Source organism: Tyto alba, unplaced genomic scaffold, assembly GCF_018691265.1.
Source record: "Tyto alba isolate M040663 unplaced genomic scaffold, T.alba_DEE_v4.0 Super-Scaffold_26, whole genome shotgun sequence".
NCBI lineage: Eukaryota > Metazoa > Chordata > Aves > Strigiformes > Tytonidae > Tyto > Tyto alba.
In genome coordinates, this window is record NW_024881300.1 from 13,328,220 (window position 1) to 13,338,441 (window position 10,222).

Here is a 10,222-nt window from a genome sequence, read left to right on the forward strand (position 1 = left end):
TAAACAAACCAAACACTGATTTATTTCTCAAACCTTCATATTAAGAATCCCAGCTGACAACAAGCTGGGACCACAGTATCCCTGTGGACGCCTAGAATGAATAGTAGATCTTCATCTCCTCACAGCAGCAAGCTCCTCCAGGAGCATTTCAAGGTAATTTCCAGACTAAAATTTGTCCATGCGAAAACAACTTAAGGCATAGGGTGGCTGTGGGGCAGCCGTGGCCACGTGCGGCTTCTGAGCTGCACGACAGCAGGAGCCAGATGCTCAGATAACAGTTAAGCAAAGATTTCCTCAGTTTAGGAATCCTCTCTTCTTAATGTGCAATTGAAGACTCTTCAGGAAATGCAGGTGCCTCTTGGCTTCAGTTTCACGTTCTTGTACCTAGCAGTGCCAGGACAAGGAGACTGTTTTCTACAACGCTTAACTGCTTAGGGTACTTGGGCCATTAACACTTGGTTTTGTCAAGGACAGTTAATCAAACTCTTGCTCAGATTACCCAAATAATAAATTGGAAGTACTAATAAATCACAGAATTTTTAAGATGTGTATAGGTAATTGGTGGGGTTTTTTCTCCATTTTTCAACAGCACATGAATTTTACATTATGAACACATACACAATATGAGAGACTGAACTCATACCACAGCTCTGCTTTTGCAAAACTCAGATGACATCTTCTGGCCAACCTCGGCTCTACAGGTACAAAATCAAGGATTTATTCAGTAACACACTGAAATTGAAATCCTTTTTGTTAAGGAAAACACCACAGAAATGTGGAGCATGAAGCAGTAGTGATGTAAGAGCCACCTCAAAGCAACAAAGACCATTTCAGGAAGCATGACGCAAAGCACACTGAACAAAAATAGGAAAGAGCACGTCAAATGCTCCACCATTGGATCTCAGAACTCCTGAGCTGCCAATAAGCTGCTGGCTGCTCATGTACTTCATCAACCTACAGCCAGGAAGAACCATTTCCAGAGCCAGCATATTTCGGCTGATTTGAGAGAAATATGAAGTCAGAATCTGAACTAACCAACCCACTCTAGAACAAGTCCCTGTAGAATTGGCTCCAAAATTTCAGCAGGGAGGCATAAGAAGTATGCTTTACGACCCACTTACCTGCTGCCTAGGGTTCCAGTACCCTTTTTAAGCCTGCTCATTGACCACACCTTCCCCCTCTGCATTCTTTCTAATTCAAAAAAGCTTGCTATAAGGCAAAAAACATATTTTTTTTTCCTCTTTAAAGTGCCCAGTTAAGTTTGCCTAACCCAAATAAAAAACATAATTATGCTTCCTTTCCACAGTTTCTTGGCTCCTAGTCATCCTTTTCCTCCAAGTTGCTGAAGAGCCTCAGTCAAAGCATTCTGAGAGTCTCTAATAGCACAGGCTCAAAGCCAGACTCAAGTAGACACCCCACAGCTTGTTAGCATGGCACTGTAGTGCTGGCCAACGGGCCATGGAGTTGCAATTAATTAATGCAATAAGAAATAAGACTTAACTCTTACCTGACTGATAATTGGAGAGATTGAATGGGTTCTTCAGGATAAAGACAAAGATTTAGTAAAATTTTAAGTGTTTTATTTGACAGTAATACTTCTTTGAAAGTTAACTTCTCCACAACAGATATAAAGAAGCAAAAGCTTTTTTTATCTTCTTCATGTCACATCATGCTTTGTAACCTCAAGAGAAACGCATGCCTTGGATTCTTACTTTTCTATTTTCTACTGAAGTACTAAGCCTGTGGTAGTAAAGAGCATGTGCCATCAGTGTGACCAACTGGTATCTGACAAAACCACAAGGTGCGCACAGTTGTACTTTCAGTGCTCGGTACAATTACAGCTCTGAACAGAGAACCTCCATTTGACTAAAACAATACCAAAGAACTCTTCCTCAGAGTTTAGATGAAAAAAAAAAAAAATGAAAAAGAAATCTCTCCTAAATAGTTTTCTTTTCTCTTTACCCTCCACTCTCCCTTCCCCACCTTCCTCCTGTCAAAAAAAAAAAAAAAGACAGACAGACACTTGGAATTAATGAAATAAAGTTAAGCCGCAAAGACTAACTACAAGAACACTTGCCTTGCTACTGGCCTGTTGTAATTCAAGAATTTAATCAATGTTTCTATACATGTGTTTGTATGGGGTTTTGCAGTCGTCTTAAGAAAATTACAACGCACACTTGACATGAATGTTACAAGGAGGTTTTAACTGCTGATGAACATATGCATGTGAGCCTATCAAAGTTAAAATATCTTTGTGTAGATTGTCAAATTAACTAGAGCACAATTTGGATATTTTGGCCAGTGAACTCATGCTCCCTCTGCTGACTGGTTGATTTAGTGGAACCTCAGAAGTATCAAGATATCCTTACTTTTATGTATTAACAATTATTTCCATTATAGGAAAACTGCAGAGCTATAAACCCTTAAGCAAACTCACAACACCTACTCAAACTATTTACTTTTACCACATCTTGAACATTTATGCTCTCTGGCCTGAAATCTGTCATCTTTTCATATGAACATTCAGCAGAAAGGATGCCAGATTCCAGTACAGCAATTAAAACATTAAGTCTTTCATCCTTTTAATAAAGATTAGATTTAAGTGTGAAATTAATATTTTTATTTACAAAAACAGGGATCTCCCTCAATATTTAGAAAGAAGTTATCAAAAAAAAAAAAAAAAAGACCCCCCCAAACCTCCAAATACATTATGGAGGCCTGAATACTTAAATAAAAATTAGCAACATGGAATACAAGTTCTGGAGAAAAAACAAAGTTGTATTTCAACCCAAGGTTTAAGTTTTAGGGAAGAATAATTTCCAGGGGACATGCAGTTAAATCCATGATTTTCATTTTAAAAAAAAAAACAAACCTCTATCTATTTTAATGTTATCTTTTTCCACTGTAGGATAATTACAGCATTGCATGTTCAGCTGAGCAAAAACAACATGAAATTAGAAATAGTACCCTTCTTACTGTCAGATGTGTTCCCCAAAACAATCATTATCAATTTGCAGTTGCAGTTACAACAACCTACATACAATAACATATCCAGGGGTAACACTTAAATGACATAGTGCTACAATGACTCTTTCAAAAGATGACCTAGTTTTCACCACTGGGTGGTGAAAAGAACAAAACAGCTTATTTTTATTTTATAACTATATACTGGCTGGTTTGTTACATTAATTTTGCAGTTGCAGGTTTGCTCTCCATTAAAAGTTTTCTAGATTATCTTCTCTAAAAATGCATCACTTCATATCAGCTCTAATATGGTTTAACCCCTTTGTTCCTATATCTATACTGTTAAGTAATTTCTCTATTAAGAGGTAGTCTAGAAATGCATTCTTTTACTGCTTTATGTCTAAATTTCAAACAATGAAGCATGTAACTAATCACACAAGAGGACTTGTAAGAGCAAAAGAAAACAGCCTGCTTAAAGCCAAAAGGGTTTCAGAACGCTGCTGAAGAGAACTCCTCTCCTCACCCAGCTGCCACGTAGGTGGAGCAGACCCCACCTCAGGTTAACACAGCACCCAACCATCACCCTTTGTCTTTTTCTGGCCGATGAAATCTCAGTCTCCATGATACCAGCCTCAAGGATGAGGGCACACTTCAAAGGAAGTTGGACCCAAGCAACAAGAATTTCAGCAACCTCTGTAACATCTTGCACATATGTAAAGTCTTCCTGCAGTCCCTATCACTAACATCCAAGTGTCAGATTTCTTGAGGCAATACTGATATTAAGGCGAATAGACCTACTCATTTCATCTGAAAAGTAGGGCTACCTCCCTCCAGATTGAGTGGCTGGATGTGCTCCGACATGTACCAGATGAAAAAAACCTCAAGAGTAAATTAGTTTTCCAGAATAAAGGTTTTTTTAAGGATGTATTCAGTGACTGCAATTGTAGCACTGAATTACAGGTCAATCCTGAATAGTCAAAAGCATGAATATTTTTTAAACAGTTTTAGTTTCCCTCCAATCAATCTTCAAAAGAAATTATTTAAATGCCTTAAAAAGCACTGAGACTTTTTATCTGGAGAAAAAGTATGCAAAAAGCCCCAAATCCACACTTGCTACTGGCTTATGCACCAAGATCTCACCGACTTAAGATGTTGAGAAAATTTTAAGTAATTTTTCATGTGCTAAACTGCAGAAGAATAGCACTTTTATTTTAAGTGAAATTCAGAAAAGAGCGCAGTATTTTTATCTGCTATGCTACACCCACACGAGTTCTTTCTCGGTAGCAACAGCGGCAAATAGTCCTATATTCCCAGTACACACATCCCTGCAGGCAACAGTTACCGCTGTTCCACTACGTAAACAAGGAAAAGGGTCACCAGAGAATACTGTATGTAAAATTTAAGAAAATACAGCTAATTTGCAAGCTTGGACTTGGCACTCTAGAAAGCACAGTATAATAGAAAATGGCTGCAAAAAACCCCAAAGGATATGTTCAGAGATTAGAACATACATTCATTAGATAAAATAACTCTGCACCTATAAGGAAAACCTGACATCCAAAGGCAAGAATAAGAGTACAATAAAGATTTAACATATTTTGGTGAAATATCAGCATGGCTATTTCTCTCTTCTAACTTAAATCTGAAGAGAAAGGTGCTCTCTTGCTGTATTTATATTTAGATGAATTTCTGAACTTCTGGATCTCTCAAACTTCATTTAAATTACAGTTGGTGGATGTGATACACAGTACTTCATATATCAAGACTTAATAAAAGGGTATATGCTTTAAGCAAGTTAAAACCTTAAATACTTAAGTCTAGTACTGTTAATTCCTAAACAGGGAATCGTGAAGTCCCTTGTGTGTTCGAGCTATGAGCTGTCACACAAGCCCATACACAGAATTAAGAGACTATGCATTCAAAGTTCAAAATAATTGTGGAAGAAAAGATGATTTTGTTTCCTAGCTTAATAAAAAGAATTAGGAAAAAAATGTCTGACAATCCCAGAGCTCTCTGAACAGCCATCTTTAGTGTTGCCTTTACATATACAAAGCCATTTGTTAAAGTATGTAACACTGTTACACCAAATAAAGGTTTGGTAGTTTATTTAATTCAGTTACAGTGCTTCAATAGGATGCAATTCATTTTCCACAAGACCAGAGCCTTTCTTACGCTCCATGCAGCTACAGTCATTCATCTCTCTATCAAGTTGTACCAGTCTCAGTGAAATTTGTCTCATTTGTTCATTTGGAAAGTTTTACCAGTGCTTCCCATGGAATCAGAACTGGATCAGTAATTTTTAGTTCAGTTACATTTCAGTGAACCTTTATCAAAACATTTTTTTCAGTGTCTACAGACCTGGAAACCCACAGAACTTTCACCAAGCTTGCTTCTAGAAAGTTATTTTCAAGACTAATAAGTAACAAAAGGACTTAGGAACTTCCAGACCATAAGACTGATAACAGCTTGTCTACCAAAGAAAAACAGTAATGGTTTCAGTATCAGAGTTGGCTAGTGGTATAGAACAGCAGCAGTGCAAGTCTCTATTCATTGGTTCTATAGTAATTTTCAATTTTTTCCGAATTAAAATACACCACAGTAACCGTGATATCATCTCTGTACATTCTTGCAAGATCTTCAGGCAGTGTCAGCATTGCAGCAAGTTTTTCTTGGTCTACCTCCCCATACTCGTTACTTCCAATTGCATGTCTTATTAAATGAGTAGCTATGTTCTGGTCAAGTGAGGCAATGCCTCTGTTTTTCCTCTGAAGTAACAAGCTGTGCATATAACCCAAATTTACTGGTTTCTCAAAAGCCAGTTGTGGTTTCTGCATATTAAGCTCTGTAAGGTGTCCAGCAACAAGTTCTACAACCTTCTCATTACTTAGCATCTCCCATAGTCCATCCGAAGCAATAACTAGAAACTTATCCTTGCTTCTTAATTTGTGGTATGTGACTTCAGGCTCTGCAGTTAAATAAGGGGGCGTATGGTAGTTTGGAGGAACGTACTGATAAATATTTAAACCTTCAACATCACAGCTATTCTCGAGAATGCTGTGTTGCAACTCTTTACTCCATTTTAATTGCACATCTCCAAAAGCTCTGGAGGGCATGAGAATCCCCAGTAATCTGTCATTCACAAACAGGGTTTTCTCCTCAGATCTAGGATGTTCTCTCTTCAGTCTTCTAATTTCAAATTCATCAAAGGCATTGTGGTCTCGGGTTAGAGGGAGAGTTGACCATGTTCCGTCTTCTTCATGAACCCCTAAAATCGCTCTGCAATCACCAGTATTTGCAACATGTAAGTGAACACTGTCAACGTGAGCTACACAGGCTGTTGCACCAGAAAAAGCTACTTGAAGAGCAATATTTCTCATCAATTCATTTTCCTGGGGAGCCTGAACTTCCAGTGATATGTCCGAGTCTAACCTTTTGAATGCACATATCATGGCTTCTTCTAAACTAAATCCTGGCTCAGTGTCTAGGTCCAGTAAATGTTGCCAGTAAACCCGGAGATTTTCAAAATATTGTGAAGTTATTTCTTGATACTCTACATCATTTGGATGCTTGTGCCACTGCAGAATAGGCAGAACTGGTTTCATGTACTCCACAGCAAGCTCAATCTCTTCCAAGGTTTGCCGAGACATGAGAGAAACCGCTACATACTGAAGCAGTCTCTCACTTACTGCCTGAGCACACGCAGAACCTGCATGACCATCAAAGACTCCAAACATCATCCCTTTGGTCTGCAAGCAAGTGGCTGCACTTCTGCGGTCTTCAATAGGGGTGTTGGATGCCAACTGGTTACTTTCAAACCTCAACACAGAATTTGCATTTCTACCATTCAAATCCAGTATTTTATGGGATAATTCACCCGCTCTGAGTATATCATTGATTTGTGATGGAGACAGCTGGAAAGATAAGTGTTCTTCTTCAGTGGAAGTGTGTCGGAATGCTTTTTTTAAGGAGAAAGTATTGTCTAAACTGCAGCTCCCAGCAGGGTAGAGACGTGTTTTGGAGAAAACAAGCTTCCATTTTATCTTGTTTCTATCTGGGATACAGATGGAGTACAAACGTCCTTTTCCCTGTAAAACAATGCTGTTTCTTGCTGAGCTCAAGATCCAGGATGATACAGTTCTTGACATCATAAGTCACTGCACAAATAGGAGCACCTTCCTTTGGTAACACAGAATGTCCTTACAGTCTGGAATATAAGAATAGGAAACATATAAAATTTAGAAGGTTCATAAGAAGCTTTCTATATAGCAATACAAAAGCAAGTCTAGAGCTCACAGAAATACACAGAACTTTTTTTTTTTTTTTTTCAGAAAAAGACCATTATAAATAGAGGCATCATAAGTGATACAATTTCCATCACTTAATTATAACCTTAGGATATGACTGCCCCTCTCCAGTTAACTCATCAGTAAAGCTAATTTTCATTTTACAGACATGTTTTTCCTCACTGTGGCAAGGCCAAGAAGAAATTCCAACGTTACAAGAAATGTAATTGTAAACTGTACAGTGAAAAGCCTCATCTAACACAACACAGAACAACAGATCAAATAAGTTAGAAAACAGGAACTTAAGTGACAATTAATGTGCAACTTCTAAAAAGCCTGCTCGAGTACAACTCTGTTAATACACTCCAAATATCAAAACCAAGAGAAGATCAGTACTCAGATCCTACAGTAAAACTGAAAGATGTGACAAGTCAATGATTTATATAAATTGCCATGATCCTCACATCTAGAACAAGCTAATCTACCTTTCCAGTCCTCTTGCAGTTTATTAGCTCAACTTCTCCTGGTGTTGGGGGTTTTTTTTTGACCTTCAAGGTCTTAGCCAACCTTCACACAGGCAGGATTTTTTGTGCAGATGAAGGTAGATTCTACTTCTGGTTAATTAATGCATTTATCACAACATTGTGCATTTTGATGCAGTGGAAGTTATAGCACAGTTACACTGACAACTTTTACAGGTTTACATTGTGGCTTGTTCATTTGGAGTATAACTAGAACAAGCCACAGAGTTCTGCTGCCAACAGTGCTAAAACTAGGGAATCTGAACAGCTGAAGTTCTTCAGTTGCTGCGGGGGACGTCCATCATACTGTCTCCTACCTTTAAATAAGGTATTCAAGCTGTGGGAAATTGCTAAGTACAACCAGATGCTTACTCCAAAACAGAAGTTTGCCCCCCTAAATTTCAAACGCTAACTACTACAGTAGCGCTGCAAGTATAATTGCTCCCAAAAGACCATGCTAGCAGTCAGTTAGAACAATACAGCTTTCTGTGAGCTCTGAACCACACTCAGGTGGGCTGTAGCACCATGTGCTCTAGGTCTCAGGCCAAACATGCTACATGCTACTGAAATATTTTTTTTTTAGTAGGGCACTTGATGAGAAATAACAATAAGCCAGACAAGCCAGTTTCAGGAAAATGTTTTTAAGAAATCAGCAGAAGCTAAAAAAAAAAACTTGAACTATTCTAAACAAAAGGTCTACTGATACAACCGAAGGACCTTACTGAAAACCCATTTAGAAAACAAAACAATGTCTCACAAAATATTTCTGAAATGTACCACCCATGCTTAACAACAGAAAAGAGTAGATGAGCTACTCGAACAAGGACCCCACCACTATAATTCTGGGCACCCTGTGAGAACTGTCAAAGACACAGCATAATTTTACTGCTAATGTCAGGAGAGCACATGGAAAAGACAATGCCAGGTCATTGCTCGAAGCTTGCTTGCAGTCTCCTGGGACACTGGCATCTCCCAACACAAGCAACACCTTTTGTTGTACTGCAGAGAGAACACAGCCAAGATAAAGCTAATAGGAAGACAGCTGACACTGCTAACTCCAGCATCAGCTAAAGCCCAAAAGCACCAACAGTGCAACACGAGCCTTTGCGCTTGTCAACCTGTCCCAGGCCATTCCCTGTCCTGTTTTTAGTTCTCTTCCCACTCTTCTGAGCCACATGAAATTGAAACAATAACAACTTTTATGTTATTGATTCAAAAAGCCCATAAAAACAGTGTTTTAAACAAACTTACCCTGTTCACATCAGCTGGCTGAGAGACATAGCAAGGTGGTTGGGTTTTTTCCTAGCGGCAGAGCTGCCTAATACCATTTAGATGCGTGTTTGCCTGAGGTCAGGTAACATCGATCAGTCCTGAAGCGCATTTCTGAACCACTCCCACTCACTGCCTGCAGCTACAATTTTCACATCCTCAGGTTTCTACCCAGTTGCAGTGTGCAGACTCCACTGCTGCCCAAATCACCCACCCGCATCCATCTGCCACTCCACCACAAACCATGCTAAAACCCAGTAGCAGTGCTAATAAAAGCAGTGTGCTAAAGACCATTATGTAAGATCCAATTGCATAAACCTCACGCTCCCTGCGTGGCACACGTACCACTTCAGCACCAAACGCGGCACTTCCTCGTCAGGTGAATTGGTGTAATCATTGAAACACAGATTGCCCCCACAACACAGCCTGTTTGCTGCTGCTAAGTCAGAGTACGTGTTGAGGGTTCATGAGAGAGGAACATCCACCTTTTTCCAATAAAATAACAGATATCGATTACATTGGTTTCACAGCTCCCCCCGGGGCCCCCGCGTACAGGCCCCCACGCTCCCCTCTCGCCCGCTCCCGACACTGCCCACACCTCCCCTGTACAAACACCTCTGACCCCACACACCCCAACCCCACCTCCCCAGCCCCTGCCCCACACCCCCCATCACACGCTCCCAGCCCCTACCCCTCGCACACCTCCGCGGGCCTTTCCCCGCAGAGTCGCCCCACGGCCTTCCAGCCCCCACGGCTCCGTCCTCCCACCGCCCTTTAACCGGACTCGTCAAGTCAGGCCCGACTCCGCACCCTCTGCCCCGCGGCATCGCCCCCCGCCCGGCTCAGCCGCTGCCACAGCGGAAGGGCCGTTGGCCACCGCCCAGGCGAGCCCCAGGGAGCGGCACTCCTCAGCACGGCTCCGCTGGAGGCGGCTGAAGCGCCCGTGGGGCCGGGGCCGCTGCCGCCACTGCCCCGCGCGCACCCACCGGCCGCAGCCGCCTCCACGCGACCCCCACCCCGTCACCTGCAGGTTCCGGGCTCGACGGCGCGGTGCGGGCGGGGTGGGCGCTGACTGACAGCCCCGCCGCCCAACCCGCTCCTCCAACGCCAGACCCGCCCTCGGCGCCCCGCCCCGATTAACCGCCGCGCCGGGGGGCGGTGCGCGGGTTCCCGTCAGGGCACGGC

At 41.4% G+C, this 10,222-nt stretch overlaps 1 protein-coding gene across 9 annotated transcripts; it reads right to left on the reverse strand.

Annotated features, from left to right (window-relative positions):
* Window positions 1-5,052: 5,052 nt before the first annotated feature.
* PDP2 (pyruvate dehyrogenase phosphatase catalytic subunit 2) lies at window positions 5,053-10,166 on the reverse strand. Of its 9 annotated transcripts, none has more exons than XM_042797839.1 (4): window positions 10,062-10,166; window positions 9,383-9,522; window positions 9,020-9,112; window positions 5,053-7,168 (listed from the first exon to the last, which is right to left on the reverse strand). In XM_042797839.1, exon 4 carries the CDS (start codon window positions 7,110-7,112, stop codon window positions 5,508-5,510), a length of 1,605 nt encoding a protein of 534 aa, XP_042653773.1. In that variant the 5' UTR covers window positions 7,113-7,168; window positions 9,020-9,112; window positions 9,383-9,522; window positions 10,062-10,166; the 3' UTR covers window positions 5,053-5,507. The 9 variants fall into 9 exon arrangements, with proteins under 9 accessions (XP_042653773.1, XP_042653772.1, XP_042653774.1 ...); XM_042797838.1 differs by having other exon boundaries at window positions 10,024-10,105; XM_042797840.1 differs by having other exon boundaries at window positions 9,020-9,179; window positions 10,024-10,105.
* Between the last annotated feature and the right edge of the window lie 56 nt (window positions 10,167-10,222).